Source organism: Lonchura striata, chromosome Z (assembly GCF_046129695.1).
Source record: "Lonchura striata isolate bLonStr1 chromosome Z, bLonStr1.mat, whole genome shotgun sequence".
NCBI lineage: Eukaryota > Metazoa > Chordata > Aves > Passeriformes > Estrildidae > Lonchura > Lonchura striata.
The window spans coordinates 4,566,493-4,594,240 of record NC_134642.1 but is presented as its reverse complement, the minus strand read 5'-3'; the positions used below and the strand labels follow the sequence as shown (position 1 = coordinate 4,594,240).

General features: G+C 37.9%; 1 protein-coding gene across 4 annotated transcripts in view; it reads right to left on the bottom strand.

Annotated features, from left to right (window-relative positions):
* HOOK3 (hook microtubule tethering protein 3) overlaps positions 1–27,723 on the bottom strand; it is an 83,397-nt gene extending 55,674 nt beyond the window's left edge. For 2 of the 4 annotated variants that reach the window (XM_021534796.3, XM_021534800.3), the window contains exons 1-3: positions 27,577–27,723; positions 14,215–14,300; positions 5,325–5,397 (exon numbers count right to left, since the gene is read on the bottom strand). In XM_021534796.3, coding sequence (XP_021390471.2) covers positions 5,325–5,397; positions 14,215–14,300; positions 27,577–27,633 — 216 coding nt within the window. In that variant the 5' untranslated portion in view covers positions 27,634–27,723. The remainder of the gene's footprint in view (positions 1–5,324; positions 5,398–14,214; positions 14,301–27,576) is intronic. The other 2 variants (XM_021534799.3, XM_021534798.3) reach the window with 1 other exon arrangement.
* Between the last annotated feature and the right edge of the window lie 25 nt (positions 27,724–27,748).

The following is a 27,748-nucleotide window of genomic DNA, read 5'->3' as shown; positions in this document are numbered from 1 at the left end:
TTGCAGTCAATAAACTTAAATGGTTTTAACCGCCCCAGAGAGGATCATCACAGGGAAACTACCACTAATATTTTGTACTTTGAAATTGAACTGATTAGTTCCAGCAACATTTATGAGGTCAAAGGATATGAAAGGAAGACCTCAAGCAGCTGAATGAAAATGAACAACAGCCCAAGAAAGTGTTAAATACAACCAATTAGATCTGAATTCTAAGTCTCAGCCGATTACAGTTGTTCAGAATTACTTTTCACTTTCTAAAGCACATAGAAAAACCTAACTGTAGTTAACAATGACCATTAAATTACATGTCAGACCACAACAGAAAGAATTGCCAAAACAGATTATGACTATAAAGGATTAAACCATTATTCAGGTGTCAGCCTATGACCACATGGGATGCCTATTTGCATCAGCAACCTGAGTTCTTGCTTTTCCATAAAAACATACACGCTACCCTCCCAACACCTTTAACATTTATTCCCTACAGCCATGCTTCTGCTGGAAAAAATGTGAGGTTTACTGGGGTAAAAAAAAGTGACAACTATGTTCTATTTCATCTCAGAAATTTGTCGCAATTCACAATAGATGGACCAGTAAGTACTTCTATACAAACCTCTATCCATTTTCAACCTCTTTACCTTTTCATCTGAGAATATTGATACAACCTCAATATTCTCACTCCTTTGAACACCTAAAGTTCACAAATACTCACACCAGAGTTGTGTGGGTGTTCTTTATGTTAAATTATCATTACCCTCTCTGCTAACAGCCATCTTGGCACTACAGACTAAGCATGCAGTGCTCAATATGACACTGACCCTTAGTACACATCATTAATCTGATAAACTGACTGGAATGAAAGCAGAGATCATGTGATCTGCCAACATAAGCAGAAGACTTAATGCATACAGCATAAGACTTAATGGTTGCTTGTTTTTTACTCCTGTTTTTCTTTTATTGTCACTTGCCATATAAAATCCCTTTTTAATTACAACTTGCTTACTGTTTCCAACCTCAGGTTTGTAAGTGCAGTTTGTCTAGATTTCTCTCTTTGCTAATATGACTGTGTAACAAAGGGGAAGGTCAATGATGTGGGCAATAGAAAGTGCCCTTAAGTTTGTGATTGTTGACAAAAAGCGAGCATGGGTTATCTAATTTCCTGGGTTTTCTCCAACATTATGGCTGTCAGCCTCCAATTTTGTGTCACCCTTATATCAAATGTATGACTGAAACTCTGTGCTGGAGTCTCTGTGTAAATTGTTTTTTCTTTTTTTTATTTCAGATCTTGAATAACCTCGGGAAATGTTGTGCACACTTTCAAATGGAGTGGGAATTCTTAACCAGTAAGCTTTGGATATCTCATTAAGGTACATTTTTATCCATTTGCAGTTAACAGGTGGGGTGGGGGGTGGTGGGCATGGGCGTGTGGGGGTGTGTGTGTGCACGCACCAAGAACAGGAGGGAGCACGTGTGTTCACTGCTTGTACCACTCTCACGGGCATATGGTTTCTGATTTAAACTGCGTTTTGCAGGAACATGTCTCATCACTGATAATAGGTGGAACCTAGAGAAAGACTAGGTAGAGAAGGTTCACAAGACTAACACAGCTTGCTACTATAAACATCAATAAAACTGTACTTTAAATTGATGGTGTAGTCTGAATGCCAAAATGAAAAGTTCAGAAGAAAAAGTCAGAACTCAAGCCGAACAATGTGTTTCCTTTCCTTCCTAAGCTTTTCACATGAATAAAAGTCGATGTGGGGGAAAGGGGGACTTTTATGTAACCCCTCAGGGAACCAACAGTTTATTCTGTAATTGCCAAAACTGATGCACATGTATCAAATCAGTAATTTTTTTCTTGATTAGGGAATTTCATTCCTGCAAAATCCTGGCAATCAAATTATTTTCTAAGCTGCTTTTCATTTTCAGTATAGGTTTTATGTTCAAGATGTCAACTTCCTCAGCCATTAAATATTATCTTGTACAAAATTTAAATTTTGACTATACAGAAGTGTTCAATGTACATGAGGAAAGAGTTAATGGCTTTGCTTTTCTACTTTGTAAACCATCATAAAATTGCGGATAAGGCAGCAGTGAAAAGTCCTTTTGTTGCTGAAGAGAAAACACAAACTCCTATGTACATTGATGTATGCTATTAGCACGAAATTTTAACCCTGAAGAAATGACATTTCTCTACTAAATACAGTACACAAAGATCTGGTTAGCTCTAAGAACCACAATGCTTGCTGAATGGTTCCTATTTTGCAAGCTCCCCAAGTTTTAGCATTTCCCTTTTTCTCTCCTGTGCACTTCTCAATTTCTCAAGTCTGGCAACTTGCCCTGAAACCAAGAATTTAAAAACATCCCTGTGAGGTTTTTTTTCAAGTGGTACAGCAACTGCAAAAACATTGCAGTTATCAGAAAGCAAAATGCTAAAAAAAACCAAGCTAACCAAACCCATCCTCCTCCTGCCCCCTCCCCACAAAAATCTCAGCCTTATGTTCTTGTTTTTTCTCCATACAGGACAACACACAATTCAAAATTAACAATCTTCTCCCAGGCAATAACTGACAGGACAAAAAGAAACTGTCTCAAGTGGCATCAGGTAAGTTTTACGTCAAATATTAGGTAAAAGATTTTCACTGAAAGGGTTGTACAGCATTGGAACAGACTGCCTAGCAAAATGGTAGAGTCATCATCCATGGAAATGTTCAAAAAATGTGCAGATATGGCACTTGGTGACATAATGGGTAATGGTGAACACAGTGGTGGTGCTAGGTTGACAGCTGGACTCAATCTTAAAGGTCTTTCCTAAACTTAACAACACTATGATTCTATCATTTTCTGAGTACTTCCATGAACAGTGGTTAGGTGGGCTATACAAGACCTACACTAATCTCTACCAGCCCTCCTAACCACTGTTTCAGAAAACTTACTACACATTACATTTAGATTGTTTTTCTGTATTTCCCCTACTAGACCAGCTCCTTTATGCAGTTCACAATACCAAAAGTTTGTACAAGTGGTGCCCAGATGGCATCAGAGACAAAGAGTGACCATGTTTAGCAACAAGAAAATAATGCAGCTCATTACCACAACATTTGAGATAATCTAATTATCACTTCTCATGGCACTTCTTAAAGTATGGAGGGAAAGCTGTATTCTAGAGTCATGCAACTATGATGCCCACACGTTAAATCCAGTAATGAATATATTTCTAAAATTAGGCTGTAGTGAGGTGATGGTCAGTACCTCCTCTCCCAGTTAGCAAGTGACATAACAAGAGGAAATGGCCTCAAGTTGCACCAGGGGAAGTTAAAATTGGCTATTATGAAACATTTCTTCACCAAAGGCATTATCAAGCATTAGAACAGGCTGCCCAGGGAAGTATCCCTGAAGGTGTTTAGAAGAGCTGTACACGTGGAGCTTAGGGTCCTGGTTTAGTGTGGACTTGGTAGAGTTAACTTGATCTTAAGTCTTTTCCAAGCTGAACAATTCTATTAATAGAAATGCACAGATTGAAGCGTTCCTACAAGCCAGACTTTAAATGAAGGACTGGATGATAGACATTTGGAAAACTAGACTACTAATAATGTTTACTCACATATAAGGAACAGTTGGCAAAGTATAAGATTACTTCCAGATTAAAAAACAAGAGTTAAAGTATCACACTTTTGCCTTTCAGTATTCTTCATTAAAATGGAAGTGGTCTATAAAAATGCATACAAAAAGCTGAATTATATTTCTTAAACAAAAAAACAAACCATCTTTAGTTCTTGTTTACATGGACACTTGAAAAACAAGATGGAATGACATCAGCAAAAAACTGAAATTTGACCTGATGTTTTGCCAACCTCAGTCACATAAGGAAGTTACTGGATTGCTCAGCTTTTTTTTTTTTTTTAACACCTGCTAAGCTTTTACATTTGCCAAACTGGTGGGAGACATAAAAATAAAATATTTATTCCTCAAACTCCATGTGACAGTTATAGAAGCTGCTGCTTCACATTCAATCAACTCAAATGCTATTATAACCAACAGTTCTCAGTTTGTTATCCTCCACATTTAACAGCCAAGATTTCAATGCTCCTTAGGAAAAACATTAAAAAAAAATTTGACAGAAAAGTAAGACCTTTATCCAGCTGTTCACTTGCAATACAATTCGTTGAGAAATTAATTTATATTATGTGCTCTACAGCATATGCCAAAAGAGTCCTAATGGTTCTTTAGGGATCATGTCTTTTATTCAGAAGTCTGTCAATATATATCCTCATCAATGTACCCTCAATTTTGCTGGCAGCCCTAGCAGACAGAACATTCTAAAGCATTCCAGACTTCACACAGCTGGTCAGACAACAGAAACCATGCTGATACACATTTCCTGGCCAAGTCAAAACATGGACAGTAGCAGTGTGCTACATCTTTGTCTCAGGCAGCATTCTGCCTCCTAAGTGCCCCTGCAATTCAGAAAGTGATGTAAACAAGCCTGTAAGAACTAGAGCATTTCACAGTTTTAGTCCTTCCCCAGATGCTCAGAATGGGTTTTAGTGGCTGGAACAAAATGGTTTTACTGGAGACAAGAACTAACAGTAAATTCTTAACTACTTTTCTTCCCCCCAAATTAGTAAGGCTGAAAATGGAAACTTAAAAAAGCAAACAGATCATTCTCTGAAGAAAACTAGTCAAAAACTACACTAACATCTGCATGTGAGATTGCGTTCCTTAGATTATAAAGCAAAATGTTCCTCATACATAGTTCTTGTCTATTCTATTTCCTTCAAGTTTGTAGAGAAATCTAGAATGCCAAGTGATACAAATGACCCAGCAAACAGACTGTGATTAAAAATCATGCTGAGTAGAAACAGAGAAAAAACACTACTTCCTCTCTTAAAGCTCAGTAGCTCTGCAGAGCTGACAAAGTAAAAGGAAGCAACATGTTGCCATTTTTCTTTAAATATACTGCTTATTATGTTCCTATTTTTATGCAGTTACTTCTCAAAAAAGCTGCTTTTTTAAAAGCTGCTTTCACACTGTGCATTAAAAAAATATTTCATTCAATGTTTGAAAAACGAGAGGTAATTATAACATTTACTTTAATAGTCTCCTTTTAAATCCTTAAAACCTTTTAACAAATTCAAAATGTCTTTGCTAAAACTGTGCAGGACAATACAACATAAAAACAAATAAGTGTAATTAAAATTGTCTAAAGTTCAAAATAAATCTATAAAGCAAGATCCTAATCCAGAATTGTGAGAATATTTAGACACAATATTGTATTAAGTACTCAAATACAGATTCACAGACAAGCAAACTAAGTCAAATACCTTTAGCCTCCAATTATCTCCCACTTCTGTTTTGATTCTGTTCAGCCAATTTTCATCAAAATAAGCTGGATCGCTGAAAGATAAAAAGTGTAGTCATTAAAAACTCATTTAGAAATTTTGAGTACACATTCATCATTAAGCTCCTGTCTCAGGTTTGAGTTAAGTAAAATGACAACCTCATGTATCTGACACATGGCCTGAATATAGTAGTTCAGAATCCTGTTACTACTCACTTTTCTAAGAACTTTCACCATTTTGACAGCACAGCTTCATTTATGCTTCATGAGCAGCTTATTCTTTTGAGGGAGGTTCTTTGTATTTTGAATGCATTTTGCCAGTTTTCCCTCTGTAAATCCTACCTCTTAATTTCTCCTCTAGTATTGCAGCAATATTTAGTTGCATTTCTTAAAATTCTTAAAAATTATTACTTTTCCATGCCTTATGGATTCCTACAATTGTACATTCCTTATAACTATTCAGCTTCTAAAATAAAAGCCTGAAACAGAACAATATATATGCTGTCTTGATAGAGTGAGAAGAGCTAGGAAGCATCACTGAAGTTTTGATGACTAAGAACACACTTCACTATTTAATTTACCAAACACTATATTTTTGAGATCCTCTTTTCACAGTAACCCTACACAAATCTTTTTGTGAACACCCTTCCTTAGAAATTTTTCTATCCTCTGCACTTTTGACAAGGCAATCAAGAAAAAGAACAGAGAACTATTTCTATTTCTATGCACAACTTCTCCCTATTCATTTTTCTCAAAGCATCTTCTATAAGCTGTTTCTTCAAGACACCTCCTGAGACTGTCTCTCCTGCTGCCAAGCTCGAAGATCATCTAAAAGGCTAACATTTTCTACTGCTCAGCTCAAATTTTCCCTTTATCATAGCGGATTTTGAAAATGCTATAATCAGAATTAAGGAGAAATAATATACTATGTATAACTGGTTTTACAGGAGTAGGAAAACATAAGGAAAGATTCATATTTCATCCAACATATGAAGTCAATACAGCCAGAATGCAAAAAACACCTTTCCATTGTTAGCAAGATGCTCTTAAGAGTTTGTGTTACAGTTTCAGGTGAAGTACTCTATTTTATGGACTTACGCTGCTGCATTTGCCACTGGCTACTGTTAGATTTACAACTGCACCTTCTACACATAGAAGGGGTTCTGGACTGAGCTCTTTTTGCAATGACAAGATGACATGAGATCTTTTGGCAAAACTTCAAGAAAACTCTGAATATGCCTGGAGAGTCAAATAACATCCATATCATATATACTGTAAACCAGCAATTAAATCAGTACTTTTATTAGAACACAAACTCTTAAGAGTCTTCACAATGTATCATGGTCTGCAAACTGTATTACAACTATAATACACAGCAATGGAGGAAAATCACGAACAGCAATGTTTCTCTACTGACACATTTTCATTGATATTTTTACACACTTTGTTACAGACTCTGGTGAAGATTACAGCATATTTCGTTTCCCTTGACATGGCATCTGCAAACATATATCTGGAAGAACAGCTTTAATTACTAGTTAAGTTGATGACTCCAAATTACTTCCATTCAAAAACAGTACAGTCTAGTACAGATGACAGAATCTTAAGTTACGAAACAGAAAAAGTAACGTCTTATCCAGACTATCATCTGGTTTTGAAATATGTTTTCAAATAGCTTTCAAATGACCTCTCTGCCACAAGAAGACAAGTAAACTTAAGAATGACATTAATTCAAGTATATGTAAGATCTCTGATACATTAAAAAAGTTGTAATTCAGCTTTAACATGAAACAAATAGCTCACCTTGCCATATGCCTTAATTAAAAAGCCTTCATTTGCCTATTTCCCACTTAATCACGACAAAATCATCTGGACACAAATAAAAAGAGTGACAGTTCAAATCCCATTTTAGGTGTGGGTTTCAAAAAATACCCTAATGACTGTCAAATGGGTCTTCTGGGAATTGCAAACACACAAGTAAGATAGCTTAACAAAAGACTCACAATTATAAAGTATTTATGCAACTGAGAGACCAGGTATGACCTCTGCTTTCCCCATCAAAAAAAACCCAACAGGACTCTCTTAAGGATTGTATCTTATAATTTTAAGGGTTGTACTTGGCCACTAACATCTTCAGCTACTTCAAGGTTGTAATGCCATGAATATATCAATCTTTGATATACCATTTTCATGGTTAACAATAGTTCTAGGAAACAACGCCAGTATATAAACTATTTCCCACAAGCAAAATTATATTTGGACTGACTAGGTAGCTGATATTGCATATCCAGTTTTCAACGATAACAGCATCAATAAGAGAATCAGCTGAGGAACGCTAACAAGACTTCAGAGTTAGGTCCATCTTACTTCACTCTCAAAGCCTGAAATTCAGCAGAAACTAAGCAGCTTTTCTCAGCTACTACTGTAATAAAATGGACAGCAACTGTCTTTGACAGTCTTGATGAAAGTCACAGGCTACCTAAACCCTGATACATGTCATCAGACATACTTAAGGAAGGTCCCTGAGAAATAAATCTAAACTCAGTGTGGTAGTCCTCTTCCACAAATCCCATTTGTTTTTTTCATTTGTATATATAAAAACCTCATGGAGGCATCCAAGGTCCAGCAGCTGATAACCAATCCAGTTGAAATCAATAGCATGTAAAAATGGTCAAAATAGCACCAACAATTCTTTTTAGAGAACCATCATGCAGGTTAAAAATTAACAGTACACTGCAAAAACACTTTGCCAGGGCCACAATAAGCAGAAAAGCAAAAGGTTGGGTATCAATGCCAATAAAATCTAGAATGATCAGCCTTTCCTCAACCTCATCACTATTATAATTTTCTTTCTCTTCAAAAGTCTCATTAACGTTCATTAGGTAGAACCAACAGCAATGCTCTCTCTATATAACAAACTATCAGAAATCAAACCTGAAATAAAAGCTTTTCCACAAGTATTTCTAAACATACTTTTAAAAAGGGGCTTCCAGGTATTAGATCATTCACAGCTCTTGCTGCAAACAAGTCTCCTTTCACTATATTTTTGGGGATCAGGATTCAACCAAATTCAGACTACCTCAGGCTATTTGATTTGCAAGCAACAGCATTCTCCTTAGAGTGTTTGAAAAAGCATCACCTTAGCAAATATGAAAATGTGTGGCTGAGAAGTGAGCAGCTATACTACCAGAAAATTAACTGGAGCATCTTCATTACCAGGAGATGACTCATACATGAACTAAGTATTTTGAATTCATTAAGTTCCTGAGCCTAGATCCAAACTTATACAATCTCCAGCAGTGGATAACTTTCAGGTTTAGAAAGTTATTTATTTGTATATGAGTTGATTGCTGCCTACTATCTCAGTAGTACTGCAAATAACTTGGACTTTTCTTCAGAGCACAAGATACTTGTGCTGTTGCTAATGCTCTATTACTGCATGTGATGTTTTCAGCAGTGCTCATTTATACCATCTGCATCTTATTTTGTATGCAAATTTTCCTTTATTTAAGCAATCATCTCTCTGCATCACAGATGCCAAGAGACAGAAATACTCTTCTGAAGAAAACCAACCCACAGAGCATGTAGTATAACTCATGATTATTACTCATTTTAACAGTGGTACAGTAAGCTGCTACAAAAAACGTGTTTACAAAAATTTCCCTCCCCCAGTGATATACAAAAGCATGGCTTTTGTGTTTTGCGTGTGTCAAAATGCATACAGCGTGTTGCAATGTATAATATAACAAATGAATAATTCATTGAGAGGGGTGCGATGCACAGATGACAGAATTTCTTACACTTACCAAGACCACTATGACTGAGGAAGACAGAATCAAAACATGAGGGACACCTGGTATTAAACAGTCTCCAGAGTGGGATGAAAGGAAAATTTTAAAACAGGAAATCCTGCTATTACAGGGATATCAGCGGACAGTGAAAACATAAGTAACATCAGTCAAGCTTCACAAAAAAAAGGATGTGATTCAGAAGCAAGCTATGGCACTCCTACCAGCACAAGCTACACAGTTTTAGGCCTACAGTCTACTCATAAAAAAATTAAACATTTTCTTTTGCTTCCATTTTTTACTCCTGCAGTACATCATTCTTTAAAATAATTGTCAACACTGCAAAGTGTACAGGCATTTTTTTTTACCATATTTCACATCAATGCTAGTCAGAGGGATCACCTCATCTGAATAGAAACAATGAATCTTAGAGAATAACACACAAAAATTAAGCTAAAACATACACTGAGTTTCTTCCTCCAAGATAATACAGTTAGCACTAGAGAATTGCATTCAATGGGATTTTAAGCTAAATTCAAAGATAAATTTTTAACGCTATAAAGGAAGAAAATGTCCTTCAGGAATTTACCAATACCTGTTTTTTAACAGCTGAGACTGCAAGCAAAATTTTCATGCTTGGTTACATAGAACATATTTCTGATATTTGCTATCACACACTACATCAATAGCAAAAAGATTCTGAAGGTGTCACTAACTTCCTCTGTAACTTTTTCTTCTCACAGCTTATTCCAGCAGTTTTGTTAAAGAAAATTCTGCTGCATTTTTTGTGATGTCTGGCACTTACCTACAAATGGATTGCTACTGTGGGAGTAAAAAATACTGAGGATGATGTACGAAAAATTAAGAACCATAAAAGAAACTGTCAGCCCCTTCCACTTGGTACAAGGCACAGCTGTTTTTTACCAGCTGATGAGCAAGCAATGTTCTTCCACTTCTCTTTCCTCTTTTTTCCTTTTTCTGACTAAATCCTACAGTTCTGTTTTGTGCAAATTTTACATATGTCTAAAACAACTAATTCCCTGAGCTAGGGATCTCTCAAAAACTGCTCCTCATCATGACCTACTACCTCTCATCTTCATAAGTACAGTTGACTTTTCCTAACACAAATGTAAGGGAAATAAACCTAAAAGTAACAGAATTCACTATTAGACCTTTAAGTTTTTTGAAAGAAATACTATCCTCAGTCCCCTATTTGGAAATATATTCAGATCATTGGACCACTCCAACACCTTTAAATTTTCATCAATGTTCTTCTTTACTAGATATAGTAATCTGCTCTTTAATATTTTTAAAAATGAATTCATTTACTACAGTAAAATCCTGATTCACACAATGTTGTGAGAACTTTCCCCTCCCTACCTTTACCTAAGCAACTTCCCATTGTTATTAGGCTCAAAGAACACACACTTAAAAAGAACCTTTAAGAGGAAGCACCTATACTAAGAAACACCCAATTTTCATTTTTCCTTAAAAAATTACAAAAATAGTACTTTATCCTTCTCCATAGAATAAGACTAATGGCACTTGAGTCTGCAGTCAAAACAATACATTTTTCCTTTGAAGACTAACTTTTTGAGAGATTTTAATGTCAAAGACAACTATTCAAGTTTTCACTGCAAATTTTATGTCCACATTGAACAGATGCTTTCAGGCTTGCTCCTTGCTATTTAACATCACTGTGTGACTTTTCCAAATAACCTTAAGTATGCAGCTGTCTTCCTGCAAAAAATTGTATTATACATTACTTACTTTCTTGGGGCAGAGTGGCAACCTGTGTTCCTAATATAAAAAGAAAAAAAGCAAACAAGCCTGTTCTAGACTTGCTTCATGTTGTTGAACATGCCCTAATTCCCAGTGAAGTAGTCTTCCTGTTGTTTTGGTTCAAAGGACCAACAGGAGGATTTCACTGCTAGTGTTGAATTTGGTTTTGTTTTCAAGAAAGAATATTTAAAATGGCTTTGTTGACATGCTCCTGATCAGTTTTCTAGTCAGCTATACAAATGCTGATCCCTGTATTTGACCTATATTCCAATCTCATGACCAGGGAAAGAGAAAATGTTTGACTACTCTACAATCCTTGGTTTCTACAAAAATCAATTAGACTTCCATTACAATTCTTATACTACTTACCTTCTGTTTATTCTATTTTAAAAAGAAAAACAAAAAAGGAGTATTTCCTCTCAAAGATTGTTCATGTTATCATTCCTGTTGTACAATCCAAGATCAGATGGCCGCTGCTCTTCCAAGTTTAACTCAGCAGGAATGCAGTCAAGATTTAGCAACACTGTTGCTAAATTTCAGCATGAGAACATGTCTGTTTGTTACATAAATATGCAAAATGTTAAATCTGAAGCACAACTACCATAAAGATAGTTGAATACTAATTTTGGCATGTTCAAATTATTATATAGGACATAAAGAAAAAATTATAAATTGTTTAGGTGATATTTACGTATTCTAAAATCATGCTACAGAAATGCAATATTTGCATTTATATTTGTTTTTAAAGTATCAGTTCATCAGCTGAAAACAGTATCTCAGAATCACATGCTAAAAAGTCTTGCCTTGAAATATTTGTCTACATTGAGATTTCCCTTTTCCCCTTTTTTGTTCTTTCTGTGAAATGGCAGTTCCTGCTCTCACTAGGAGGAAGGCTCCTGCTCCTGAGAATCTGCAACTAAAGAACATACTCAGTGTCCTCACAGCATTTACAGCCCTAGGAGCTCTGTCAAACAAATCATCTGTGGCCAGTAAACCTGAGCCACACAGCAGCACAAGAGGGAAGTACTAAACACTACAACAAGATGGAGGACCCTCATCTTCTTACTGGCATCAAGAAGGGCTGTTGCTTGCTCGGGGTTTGAATTCCGGGCATTGTTGAAAGACTGCTGAAAGCTTGTCTAGCTCTCACGTTATTATTCCTTCTGCTCTTCCACCTGGGCACGAGCTGTACAGCTAGGGAGACCTGCAAAGCGCCAAGTGTGATTATGCAGCTTTGGAAGATATGTTCAAAGCTCAAGTGGTGTTCTCTCCTGTTGCACCAGTTAGTGAGGAGGAGGTTTGAGCAGCAGACAGACTCTGCAGGTCAACAACCAGCTATGATATAGTGCTGGTAACAAAGTTTTGGTTTTGATAACCATTAAGCCCAATTCAGAATACGGACTGCTTGGAAGAGATGGAATCCACCAGCCTATGGTGAGCAGGTGCAATTTTACAAACAGGCTGGCGAAGGTGGTAAGAACTGTTTTATAAAACAAACAAACAAAAAACAAACAAACAAAAAACAAACAACAAAAACAAAACAAAACAAACAAACAAAAAAAACCAAAGTAGCAAACTCTGTTGAAGAATTAGGGGTGAGGAATGATATGAACAAAATACACCTCAGAGTCAACAAAACAGGTCTGGGTAAAGTGGGATCACCTCAAGGATATGCACATAAATATACAAAGGCCTAAAGAACGCTCTGGGGAAAGCCTCATTCTTGGGAATCAGAAAGAGTGGATGCATATGTGAAGCACTTGTGCACTAATGCAGGCAGCATGGAGAACAAATAGAAACAGAGTTCTACATGTAATTACAATGTCACAGACCCACTGGGATCCGTGGTAGGATGGCTCCCATGCCAAGGTTGCTGCCATGAACATATAAAGGCTCCTTAGAAGAACAAGCTGAGAAGTCAGTGACAGAAAGACACCCTGTGACAGACCAGAGGGAATGCATGAGCTCGGTCTCAGGAGGGATATGAGCCAGCTGAGAGATTACTGGTCAGAATGACTAAGCAGATCAACATGAGTGACACTGTTACAGATTACTGCTACAGACTGCCTGATCAGGATGACATCTTCATAGAAGAACTGATGAAGCATTACAGGGGTAACTGTAGGCAGGCTGAAAAATGGCTGGAAAGCTAGGCTCAAAGGCTTCAGAAGCTTGAAATCCAGCTGGAAGCCAGTTCACTAGCAGCATATCCAAAGAGGAATATTATGAAATGTCTTTAATAGGGACCCAGATGATGGGACAGAGGGCAATTTTTCATATAATATAAAAATTGAAGGAGGGTTCAACACACCTGATAGTTGCATTGCCATTTAGGAGAAATTCCGTAAGCTGGAAAAACAAGCTGAGAGGAACCTTATACAGTTCAGAAAAGTTAAGTGCAAACAAACCCTATTCACCAGTTTATACTGGGGGTCAGCTGGCTGGAAAACAGCTCCGCAGACAAGAAACCAAGCGGAACACACTCCAGCACTGTGCCCTTGCAGCACAGAAGGCAAACCAAAACCTAGGCTGTATTGGGAAGATCGCTGCCAGCAGCCAAAGAAGGTACTACTCAGACCTGTTAAAACCATATCTGAACTGCTGCATCTGTGCCTCCCCAGTAAGAGAGACACCTGGACATAGACAGGAGTTCAGCAAAGGGTAATTAAGATGATTAAGTGACTGCAGTTTCTGTCAAGTGAGGTGAGACTGAGTGAGCTGTGTTTGTTTAGCCTCAAGAAGAGAAGGCTCAGTAAGATCTCACCAATCCTGTGTAAAAATAACCCAATGGTGGCTGCTTCTTTATACCCTCACATAATCTCAGTGGTGCCCAATGAACAGACATGGGGTAGTAGAAACAAACTGAAAAGTACTTCCAACTGCAAACAACTAAACTGACAGTTCCATTCAGTTTATCACTGAAGTTTTATTATATTAAATTACTTCTAACACTACTGACTATAGCTTCAAACAACAGTCAGGGCCAATTACCTTACCTTGCACTGATTTAAATTTTAAGTGTGAATCTGCAAGTTTAGTTTTAATTCAAGTTACTTTCCAGTCAGTTCACAGTTGAATGAACTCTTCTCTAAAACAATTTTTTTTTTTTTAAATTTAAGATAGTTATCTGTAAACTACAGAGGAAAAATCATTACTCATGTTCCACTTTAAAGTACCATCTAAGCCACATCCTTAGGGAATACCAGTCAAAAATATGTACATATACCAGGTAAAACACATGTAAATATACAAAAATGTACAGAAAATCTCTGTATTTAACTTATGAAGTAAACAATTACTTACATTTTTTGAAGAACCTGGGCCATCACAACCCCACTCGTTAAATCTTCCACGGTCTGGCATGGTGCCTCAACATTAAATGTTTGAATCTGTGGGAGAAAGGAAAAAGTTATCCTTGTTTCCTTCAATATAAAGGAATTGTGAAAAGTTTGAAAAAAAAAATACTGCCAAATAGCAAAAAGACAAACTCCACAAATTCGGTGTACGTGTTCAATTTAAAAAGTTTTATATTTAATAGCCATCAAAGAAACAAAGAGAGCTTAGTACCCTTGTTTTCTCAATAAACTGCTACAAAAACCAGTGCTACGTTCTCCAAAAGGCAAACTTTCTACTGCTTTCTCTACTTACTGAGAGTCATCAGTGCATTCAAGTACTTCCATACGTTGTGTATATATTCAAATACACCTTCTCAATCAACAAAAGAAAGAAACTCAGTTTTTAGAAGGAACAATGATCCCACAGAATGCTCATAAGCTCCCCACAATGAGAAGATGAAATGTAGATTGACATACATATTCCAAACTTGATTAATCCCTACTATCAGATGGAAGAGAAGAACACAATGCTGTAAAACTCTAACTGGTCTATACACTACTAGAATTCTGAATATTTCATGCTGATGTATTAACACAGTGCACCACAGTCCACAGCAAAGCTCTCTTCTTCCTTGCTCTCTTGGTGAGAAGAATCAGTCCACTTCAGGACAATCTTTTTAACTGATTTAGGTTATTTGATCATTTACTTTAAAGTAACATTATTTTTAAGTGATGTGGATGAGTTTGTAAAAATAATTTTTATGGTATTATTTGGAGGGTATCTGCCTAGTGCTCTCTGCTACTATCCTCCTCTTACAGGAAACAGGAAACTTGGGCTTATTTGTAGAAAGCAAATTTGTTCATACACACAAGGGATAAGGCAGTCTACAAGAGCACTTGAGTTTTAAGACAATATAAATGTTAGATACATCAATCATTTTTTTCTGAACATAATGTACAATCATTCATGCTTTAGTGGCATTTAAAGAGTAATAGTTGTTAGTCATTTTGCAATAAAAACTCTTTATATGTGTGTATTACAATAAAAGGCAATTCATGTTTCAGTGGGAAATTCTGAAGGTCTTTCTCTGAGAAGTTTCTCAAAAAGTCAAGTGCACAATAGCCAGATTCTCCTTATACCCTTGGAATAGTATATTACTATACCTTTGGTATACGTACTCTAGGTCATGCAAGGTAAAATTAATCACATAGGCACTCTGGCAATGCCATTTAACATTAATTTGGAGTAAAGGCACCTAGGTGAATTTTCCTTCTTCCCTTTATTCTGGAGGAAAAAACCTAACACTCAAGCAGGAAAAAAAAAGCCATTATATCCACGAAGAGTCAAAAATTGAGCTCTCAGAGCATATTTTCTCATCAACTGTGACCACTCTATAGCAATGAATGATGCCCATTTTCCAAAAGCACATGAATAAATTACTGAGTGGCATATAAAACAGACAGAAGTGACTTCTGCACTTCTGATTCAGCTTTTTTTACAGCATGGTCTGAACTACTTTAAAAAACTCCACAGCTGCCTCTCCAGAAATCAAGAAGCCATCATAGGTTGTCAGGACACTAGGTGAAAATTGGAGTGGGTGGGTGAGGGAAAAAACCCACGCATGAAAACACAACATAACAGGATATAACACTGAATTGCTATTTTGCCAGAAAACTGAATTTACCAGTAGTTTCTGATTTGTGGCAACACTGTTGAAGGAATACAGAGACAACTCTGAGTCCCCAACTCAGCAAAATATTAAACAATATATAATAGTTTACAGCTACAACAAAAAGGGCTGCAATGATCATTGTGGATACTTATGCTTGAAGAAGTTTAAGATGCTAAAAAGATAAAATTTCAAGCACAGACAATGAAAACTTTTCTTCTAATTTTGCATATTATACATTTAAATAATGAAAATTGAAATCACTTTGTTGCACACGACCCAAATCAAAAAATGCCTTAAGAAAACTACTACTGTTATAGTTTTCCAGAAGTAGACAATGTTAAATGTTCTTTTCAAACAAGCAACAGCAACACATTAAGGTTCCGGTAACGTATCTGAACTCTTTCTTCCTCCCATAGACACACATGCAAGATTGCCATTGAGGAAAATAATGTTTCACATAGTTAGATATCAAAGAAAAGAAAGACAGAATTAAACTAACATGACTTTTATCTGCATACATGTTTACATTTCATAATAAATGAATTTTTTTACATTTAATTTATATATTTTTATATTTAGTTTTAGTTATAAAAACTTCAAATTTAGGTTTTATATTTCAATTGTGTCAAATTCATACTGCAAAACATTTACACAAATCTTAAAAAATAAAGAACTATATGCTTTTCATATCCTTCAGAAAATTAAATTTTTTTCTTCAAAAAACCTTACACAAAATAGCTTTTCAAATTGACATCAAAGTTAAACTCCTATACCATTGCCAGTTCTAGAATATGCTAAATCCCTCTAGGAGAGTTCACTTTCCAGAAGAGAGAAAATTATAAGAATGTGGCGAATGAGAAGAATGTGGTGAGACACAGAGTCCCAGCTATTGAGATGAGCGAATCTGTGTGTGTGTGCCTCAGAACAGCTATTCAGTAACAGCTGTTAAAACAGCGCTCTTCCTGTGCATTGTGATGTATCTCCCCCTGGAAGACTACTCTCCTTTCCTGCACAAACTGCTCCTCTGCTCCTACTTCTTGAGTGCTTGTGATGCAGTTCTCATCGTTAGTTTCACAACACTGAAAACTTTTTCCCCACTTCTTGAACTGTTGTATGGAGCCTGTACCTCATGTCTGTGGGCACACATGAATCTCATGAAGTTCAAGGCCAAGTGCTGTATTTGAGCTGGGGCAACTCCCCCTACCAACACAGGCTGGGGGATGAAGAGATTGAGAGCAGCCCTGCCAAGGATTTGGGGGTGCTGGTGGGTAAGAGGTGAACATTAGTCAGAAACATGCATGGTCAGCAGGTTAAAGAAGGTGATTTTCGCCCTCTACTCCTCTCTCATGAGACCCCATGACTCAGTACTATGTGCAGCTTTAGGGTCCTCTGGACAAGGAAGACACAGGCATGTTTGAGCGGGTCCTGAGTAGGGCTTTCTTCCTATGAGGAAAGGCTGGGGGAGTTGAGGTTGTTCAGTCTGGAGAAGATAAGCCTTCAGTGAGACCTCACTGTGGCCTTCCAGTACTTAAAGGGAGGATGGGGACACACTTTTTAATAGGCCCTGTAGCAACCAGAAAAGCAGAAACTGTTTTAAATTGGAAAATCATAGATTCAGAGTAGATGAGTAAGAATTATTCCATGATGAGGGTGTTGAAACACTGGAACAAAGAAGTGGTGGATGCCCCATCCTGAGTAAGGCTGGGCTAGGCTCTGCACAACCTGATCTAGTTAAAATATCCCTGCACAAAGCCAGGGGGAAGGGGCAGGGGGGCAAGAGTAGGGGGAGGGTTGGACTACTTAACATTTAAAGGTCCCTTACAACACAAATTAGTCTATGATCCTATCACACAAGAGTCTGGAGAAAAGAAAGGGGTAAAGTGAAAAACCTCAGCCACTTGACTTAACCACCAGGTCTAGCAGGCCTTCATAATTTCCAACAACTATCATGCAATGAGAGAAAAGGGTTCTTTAATTTTGCTGAATATTAATCAAATCTCTGATCCACATGGACAGGAACAGTCAATTTTTGTAAAAACCTTAGAATAAGAACTAACATTTTACAGTTACAATGCAAAGGAGGCTATCACTGGGGACTAAATTGCTTCAGGAAGAAAACACCTTAGAAAATTTGGGTTCCAGTTCCTGATTATATATATGACTAGTGAGGATCTGTTAGCTGCTAGGGATAGGACACAAAAATATATTTAATGAAAAAAACTTTCGATATAAAGGTCAGTGAATTGGACAAACACTCAGCCATCAAATCAGTAGGTGAAAACCAGGATAAAAATGTAATGGGGAATTCAGCATCCCATGAAACTTGCTGAGAAAAAGAAAAAATGTAAAAAATGAAACAAAGTAAACCAATTCCACCTCAAAGACAAGAAAAATTCTCAATGACCTTTTCCTTCTCAACACTAAGGGATAATGAAAGACTTGCTCTTTGCACAGTGATTATATACACAGCCTGGTTTTTACTAATGATGCAGTTATGTAACAAAGTATTATTTTGGAATAATACCTGAAATTGTTGTCAATGGTTCTTAGCAGATAAAACACTATGTGACTGGTTACCTTAAGTGCAAACACAACAAACAGTAGCACCCAATTTATCCAAGCAAAACACTCCCCCCACTCACTGCTGGGGGACAAACTGAGCACAGGTCCAGATTCTGACCAACCTGCTTGTTTCTGTCAGGTTTTGTCACTCTCTTTGCCTCTCCTTACTATTATAATTATTATTGTTATTAGCATATTTAGTACTATGTTATATTCATTATTCATACTATTCTATATTTATGTTATGTCTAGCCTATTATTACTGTTGTTGTTATTGTGTTATTTTGTTTCAATTATTACATATTTCTTATGTCAACCTGCAATGTTTATCTTTTCTTTCCCATTCTTCTTTCCATCGGCAGGGGAATGTGGGGGAATGAGTAAGCAGTTGGGTGATCCTTAATTCCCAACAAGGATTTTACCATAGCACCACTACTTCAGAATTATTCATCCACTATTTCCCTATGTTTTTGGAACTGACTATGCAAGCTTAGAGCTGGGTGCTATGCAGAGCCAAGAACAATGCCATATCAGTACAGAAGAAACAAATCACAGAGACAAGATAGGGAGAAGTGGCTGTGAAAGGAGACAAGAAAGGAATCAGCTTCACTAGGCTGGATGCAGCAAGCGCATTGGCAGAGACGAGTAAGGTGGGTTGGATACTTCTGCCCTCGCACATTAATCCTGTATTACCTATAAGATCTGCAAAAATCTCACTAGAACAACATTTACTCAGCTTCAATGCCTGGAGAAAACCAGAATAACTCTCTGCACAATAACGAGATAATTAAGTAATACACACAGTTGTTCTTCCTCAGATTTCTGGTCCTTTCTTCCTCAAAATTCTTGGGTTGAGACAGTCCTTTCAAATTAGAAGTGCATTCTCATCCTAAAAGCAGATCTTGTCCTTCTGGATAACTTTAAGATTCCTTTGCCCATTTTTCTCCTCACAGTTGGCAACACTATCTTCTGCCTGCATACTCAAGGCATAAGCTGTTTTTTCACGCTTTCCAAGATAACAGCAGACTGCGTGAAACAAACAATGGGGAAACAGATTTTCTAACAAGCAGCAGCTTTATTCCAAGATTTGAATTTGTGAATGTTTCCACTGATTTTTACGTTGTCAGGCTTTCATTACTACAATAACAAAAATTACTTTGCAATCCAGCTGTAATATTAGCTACTCAATTAGCCCAACAATGAAATGACAAGGTTTTTACACCACTGGTCAGGGTAGGGATTCTTCTAGGCAAGTACTTGAGTATTAACTTTTTATTAATTTGCCTCTCATTTTATGTATATTGTGTTTAAACCCAAATATATGACTAGGTCAAAGCCATGAAATATCTCAACCAAAATATTTATTCAAAGTGACACTTTTCCAGTTATTAAATATTTCCTGTGCAGAAAGCAGAAGACACAGATTGACTAAAGCTTACTTACTAAAGGATTTAAGAGATGAGAGAGCCACATTAGCACAAACCAGTTACTACTGCACTGCCTTGGCATTGCCACTAAATTGCTGCTAACTGACTTCTTCAACTATGACAAAGTATTAAGATACAATGAACAGAGCCTCAAGTCTGAATGGCTTTTGGCCTAACCATTTCAGAAACATTAATGAAAACACAAGCTAATCTATCCACTCCTGTAGTGGAAATTAACATATTCCTGTTTTCAGTTGAAAGCCAAATGAGCCAACTGATGAAAAAGAATTCTAAACAGCATTTGTAATGAAGATAAAATGAAGATATATAATACATAATAGGAAGGCCTAAAAGAGCAACATAAACCAGCAGTCCTTTCCAAGCCTTCATCTATTTCATCACATTTTATTTAAAAGTAGTATGTATCAGTCAATGCTTTCTCTTTTCAAAATACAAGCTACTAATAAAGTGCAAAATTGCCAAACATTAAATCAATGCACCCACATTTATGGGATACATACGTTCACACTGTACCAAGCACCAATGAATTTTAAAAAGCTTAAAAAGTGCATTTTAAAACTAGAAATATATTCTTTCCTTTTTTGGAAAAAAAAACAATCCAAAACACAAATGGTAGGTATTCCAGGAACCAGTAGCTTCCTTTGCTAATCAGAGTACAAAATTTTCCATCTCTACTGCCCAGAAGAGACAAAATAACACACTTATAAATAATGATGTCATATTAAACACAACCTTCAGCACCCTGACTCACAGAAGCCCAGATGGTAATCCAGCCCATAGAATTGGGACACCTTAAGTCTCACCAAAGAAGGATAATAAAACCTTTCTGCAAAAGCAGGTGTTCAATACAAATAGTAGAACAGCGCACAATGAACGAAAGAGTGAAAATCTTTCTATTCTGAATGAACATGGCTAAGCTACTAGAAACCTGAACAACATCAGGCGAATTGTGCCCAGACGGATCCATACTAAAAAAAGTACCAGGCAGCAAGACACAGCATTTATGTGAAGGAACAGGGCCAAGAAAAGTCAATTTACTTCTTGGCTAGTGGCTAGAGAAACTTTCCAAATTTATACATATTTTTAACATTACTTAAACAAAAACCATCAAACAAAAACAAATAAACAAAACTCCACAAAACATCAAAACAAGAAAACCAAAACAAATCTACCAAACAAAAAGCAAACAGAACAAAAAGAAACAAAACCAAAACAACAAATAGTAAAAGTAGATTATAGCCTTCCCCTTGCAAAATACAGAAGAACAACTATTTAAAGCTTGTAGTTGCAACCTTTGCAGCTATAATTCAGATGAGAAACAGTGTCTATTGACAGGTCAAAGAAATATCTCTCTTCCCTAAAATCAGAAAGACAAATCCAAGAACATCAAGTTCTACTGAAATATCATCTGCACAAACTTTCTGACCAGTGGAAACACAGGCTTTCACAGGATCACATGAATAAGAAAGATTTAGCAACTAAAACATAGGATTAAGAGAAAGCTGGCACTAAGTTTTCACCAGGTTAAGAAATTTCAGACTTCACAGATTCTAGGACTGGTAACAGATGTATCTGTAATCTGCAAAATTAGCCTATCTTGCAGTTCAAGTCTTCTCCTTTTCTTTATTTATATTTCAACAAACAATTACCGGAACTTCATGGAATTCTGTGCAGAATAAGATTTTTCAGAGGCTAACCAAATTCCATTTAAAAAAGGCACTAGCCACCATGTAACAGGTAGCCATCTTTTGGCATTGCCCATAAAATTAAATTATTAACCCTGCCAGAGTGATCAGGTCATGCTGGGCCTTTTTTCCTAGCCACAAATGGGGCAGTAAAATTAATAAAACCAAAACCAAACACACACACAAAAAACACACAAAAAATAAATCAAGAAACAAAAAAACCCACACCTAAATTCCGTTGCAGTTAATCACACACTTATTTCTACTTATTCCTACACTGAAGTGAAACTATGGATATCTTGCTGCCATGGCAAACAAGTTCACTCAAAGTTTTATCTTATGTAATCCTGAAATGTAGAAAGGCTGTAATTCATTTAATACTTTGCAACACTGCAGTGAATAAATTACAGATGCTCATTTCCCTGATTTGTTGTCCCCAACACATAAATCATGGGGTTAAATATGCATTTCTTGTTTAAGTATCCTAACTTAGTTTAAAATGGGAGGTCCAGAAAGGATACAAAGCACTACTACATTTACAGCATGACACTTTTGCAAAAAAACTTGCAGCAAAATGGCATGAAAGAGCCCTAGGAATCCCAGGGCTAAAGCACATTATCATCAGATTCACAATGCACTTTCTTGTGCAATACTTGCTCCACTACCTGCACCACTTCAAAAACACTTCCTGTGTGCTCCCTTTGAAAAGATCCCATCCCTCTGTGGCCCCAGTTAGTCCAGTGAAACACAACTCCAGCTTTGTACCCATTCCGAAGCTTCTGCCTGCCACAGGCAGGAGCAGATTACTGGCTGGACTCCCCCACCCTTAACCTTAGAGAGCTTTTCCCTTCACCGAAACCCTTCTCCTTTCCATGCTCTTTGTTCTGTGCCCTGAATGAGCAGTACTAAGGAACTCCCAGGAGGGAATGATCTAAGTCACGTATGGCAAATGCAGACACAAAAACAATACAAGCATGCTCTGCAGGGCAGTAAACCACTACCAGTAATTAAAGAAAGAGTTAATCCCTCTCCCTTTCCTGTATGGCAGGACCAGCCACGCTGCTGTCAACAAAAGCCGAAAGGACACTACTTCTCTCTTCCCCTCACTTTCAACCATACATTCCTGCTGTAGCCTTGTGCTAGTTGTTTGTTGGGTTTTTTTCTAATTAATCACTAGGACTTGCAAATTAAACTTATTTTAGAAACCAGACTTAGGTTCTGAAGCTGGGGCACTTAAACCAAATTCAGGCAAAGACTCTTCTAAACCTACCACACTAAAGAGTCATCTCACAATGGAGAAAGCAGCAAGTGCAATTGCATAGCAGGGGAGAGAGGAGAAGCCCAAGGCCAAACTTGAATGTCTACACATAGTAGCAAAGATTTCTAATGGTCCAGAAAGAAGGACAGAATATGACCTCAAACTTTACAAGCCCCAAAATGTCACAATTAAGACAGACAGTTGTGCAAAATTCACAGTTTGACTTAAATCTCTTCGAAACATCTGTGTTTAAGTATTTCAGAGAAGACAGAAACAGATTTCTCTCCACACCTCCCACTTTGAGATTAGCAAGCTAACAGAAAAGTTGTTTCCTTTACACTCTCTAAGGTTCATAGTTCCTAGCAGCAAAGGCTGTTTCTTTTCCACCCAAGATCTCACAACCCCTCACCAAAAAATGAGGGGGCAGAATTGGAAGCTGAAATTGAGTACATCCTAAATCCTATCAAAACGTCTTTTTTCTTCAGAGAACTACTGTAAATGCACACTGTATAGAACAGTTCTTCAGGAAGGAGAAAACAGAAAAAAGCAGAATTTGGGACAAGGCCCCAAAGAATGAAAATCTAACAGTGTCAAAATGCATGCATGATGAATAATGCCAGCAGCTCTAAATTCTTCATTCAGTCTTTCTTTCTCAGGTTGACTTAATATATGTGGGGGGAAATGGCAAGGAACATATATAAACCATACCCTATTACCTTTAGTTATTGCACTCCTATGATATCAGCAATTTATCACTTGCTCTTCCATATAACCTGAAGAGATATCACTTGCTCTTCAGTATTTCTGCTTGACCTCTCAGAAATATGTTTTAAAAATACCTATTATCCAATAATGGTGCTAGACACTCCAGCTCCTTCAAACACAGTGAATGTTACACTCAGAATATCACAGTCATAGCAAACTATCCCTCTAAAACCTAGAGCAACAGATTCTTTCCTACCTTAGTGAGAGGTCATAAAATATAAAAATAGGTTGTTCAGCCTCCTGGTCTTTTATATTAGTTACAAGGGCTGTGATCTGCCAGATTCCTCAAGCCATATTCCATGATTGCTGATAAGCTCAAGTGTTTTTGCCCTCTGAACAGCAACACATTGTAATCAAACAGAATAGTTTTCTTGATTCCCTGTCATCATCAGCACAATCAACCACTCCTGATTTTTTTTTTTTTTTTTTTTCAAGAGGTAAGATATGCTGAGGCAATTATATTAAATCTTGGCATCTACAAGAAACCAGAAGAGGACTTAAAAACACAAATGCACAAGGATGAGAACAACATAATCTAAAAAGAATATAACTGGACACAAAGGAAAAACAGCCTTCCCAGTAGATTTCCCCCAGTAATTTCTCTTTGAATAGAGTGCCTATCAAGCATTTGCAAGCAGCCCTCTTGAACATGTAGTTGGTCCCTATACTTCATCCTACCACAGATAAATTCTTACAGCTGGGGATAGGCCATGACAAGGAAGACAGAGAAACACTGTACCAAGGAAATTTTTCAGCCAAAAAGGGGGAAAGGTTAATATAAACTACTGTTTTGCTTATGAAGTGTAGGATGCTGAAACAGGAGCCTTGCAATGTTTAGAAAACTCTCACTTATCACAAAAGTTTTAACAGAAACTCTATTTGGCCTTGAGGGTTGGAAAAGAAAGAAAATAGGCAAGATGCAGTTTGGTGGAGGCATCACATACTAAAATAAGCGATATTTATCATAATGAAATAAAGTTCATGACATCTCCACATCAACTTACTACTTACAACCACTTAGGAGCAACCTCTTTGAGGAATCCCCCTGTTTACTTACCAAAGCTAGGCAATCTTTTCAGTATCATATGTTAGCTCTATGCTAGAAAATTTCTCAGGTTACACACAAAAGCCTGTAGCTATCACAATGACTTCAGATACACTGAAGAGTATCTTCAGTAGCCACGTTTGACACCTCTCCACATTTTATGAAATGCCTCAGACACGTATCTGAGTTGAGAGTGCTCCTGCCACTACATCCACACAAAAACAACCCAAACCAAACACTAAAAACCCATGTGTTCACATATAAACCAGCCTTAACTTTTAAACAGAAAAATCAGTTGTCAATCTCTGTTAGAAACATTGAAACAACTTTATTATTATTGCAGGTTTACCTCACAGCCACATTTTTCTAAACTATCTTGGTTAAATTGCGTATTGGACAACAATCCTATAGCGCATAGGATAGCCTCGGAGGAGATTTTGTGGGAGATTTTTGGTAGAGCAAAAATTCTGCAATTACAGGAGGTTGCAAACACTGCTAACGTGCAAATATCAGTTTTGAGAGTCCAGTACTAGGCCTCCAGTTCTTCATTCAGTTTTGCTCTAGTTGCCACTACTGTGGCTGTCTCAAAATGACATCATGGTCACCTGCTAAAATGGTAGGAAGTCAAAACTCACCCAGCTGTTTAAAATCTTGAACAAAAATTATTTAGGAAGCCATTTGATGACACTGTCAAAGAGGTGAAAAATAAATAAGAAGCTAGCTAAACCTAGCTAGAGCTAAAGCCTAACAACAAAATGGGCATTGGCAAAATATTAAAAAATAAACCAGCCCTATTCAGAGGTAGGCAACTTGCTCCAGCCTAAACACAGGAGAAATCACAGGCATGTAGGGTAAAAAGCCTAAGTGATATGCTCCTTAATTAAAATCATGAGTTGGCAGAGGAAGGAACACTTTCTTTGTCACCCTATATCCATCTGAGTAAACATTCATGTTAGGCCAAACAGGTTCTCAGACTTGTAGAAAGCCTTATCTATTCAAAACACAGACAAACCAGTTTAATTACTTCTGTAGGAATGTTAAGCAAGCAACCTGGGAGGCTAAACTAGTTCTAAAGAACAGCCAGCTTCTCTGGCACAATGGGAAATGACTAGCCTTCCCAGATGTGCATAAACTGTTATTAAGACAGCTCTACCCACCTATCTAAATGAACGGTTTCCCAAGAATTATGGGACTTAAGAGAAAGCCAAGCAAAAAAAAAAAAAAAGCATCTTCTTTATACTCAGTTTCACTGAGGAACAAAAAGCTTCACTGCCTCTTCTGCAAGTTTCATGTATGCTGGAATAAATCCACCTTTCCTCTTTTTTTTTTCCTGTGTTTCAAAGCCATGTTCCCACATAAATGACGAAACTGTAAAATAACACGTTAACTTCATACGTTCATCCCAGAATAAAGCTGATCCATTCAAGTGCTGTTTAAGATGATTTACTATTTCTGCAAATCAAAAGAGATGCAGCTAATCTCCTCATTAGCTCAATATTTGAGAAGTGTAAAGGGACCTCTGTGGACCATTTCTACAGACAGGACTAGGCTGCACAGGGTAGGTACAGCTTCAGGACTGCAGATTATAAAGACTGAGCAGCTCACTCAACTTTTCTTTGCCAGTATTAATACACATTGACTTCCTCATATTGGGACTTTTTATTCCCCGCACCTTAAAGAGAAAGCATGGAAAGCCAAAAGCAAGACAAGGTGCCAACACTTGTCCATAACAAAGATGGAAAAATTGGCAGGAATGTGAAGGAAAGTGAAACTGGGTGACTTATTCCAGACCTACATGAAGCACTTCCCCAAAAACCTCTTCCCCAAAATTGTTGCCTTCTTTACTTTCCAGGCCACTTGCTCACCTCTAACAATAAATTCATTTCCCCTGCTCATCCTTTTTGACTTTCATTGAGAAATCTAACCTGTTATTGCCCAGGAACTTACTCATCACTACGATAGCTTCAGTCAGCTCTGGCTTCTCATGGAAAAAATGTCTGAAACTTTCTGTTTCTATCCAATAATCAGTTGTATTGCAGAGTTTCATATTCTAGGTATTTACTTGGCAATTTTGAGTATAGAGGGGGGAAAAACCCAAACCAGCCTCAAACCAAAATTCAGTGGTTTCAAACAACTAACCAATAACTCAGCTACTACAGAAATGCAAGTTCCACGTCTGTGTTACAGTCATTGCTGCAAACCCAGGTTTAATGTCCACTACATTTTGGCTGCTCTTTGAGCGACAGCTTAACCTAAAGACGTTTTTGGCAAAAACTGCAAACATTAAAGTAGTATAAAGTAATTTTTATCATAAGATCTTAGAATCGGAGAAGGGTTTGGCCTGGAAAAGAACGTTGAAAATCATCTGGTTTCAACCCCCCTGCCATAAGCAGGGACACCTTCAGCCAGATCAGGTTGCTCAGAGCCCCATCCAACCTGGCCTTGAACACCTCCAGGAATAAATATATCACCTCTAAGGCTGATATTGTAAAATCCTCATCGGTGAACTCTGTCTCTCGAGATTCAAGCACTGCTCAAAAAGCAAGAGATAAAAACAAACAGGCGGAAATGCCAAGTCTCCGGCCAGAAAGGCGGCAGTGCTGCCCGAGAGAGCGACGGGCAGGTACGCAGAGCGGGGCACTGACACACCCGCGGCCCCGGAGGGACGCGGAGCACAGCCACGGCCTGCAGCTCGCCGGGCCTTTGTTCCCCCGCTGCGGGGCCGGCGCTGAGGCGGAGCGCGGCCCTGCCAGGCACCCACGAAGCGACACAATAAGCCGTGAACAAAGCACGGCCGGGCCGCGGGGCCTGCGCTGGCCGGGGCGGGACGCGGCCGGCTCCGCGGCGCCGAGGGACGCGGCGCAGCTCGGTGCGGGCGGGAAGCGCGCACTCACCCAGGTGAGCAGGCTCTCGCCCAGCTCGGCGCGCTCCAGGCTCTCCACGTTGAACATGGCGGGGCTGCGGGGCCGCGGCCGGCTCGGTACCGCCGGTCCCGCCCCGTGCCGGGCCGGGCGGTGCCGCCGACACGTCACCGCGCCCTGGCGGAGCGGCGGCCGCGCCTGCGCC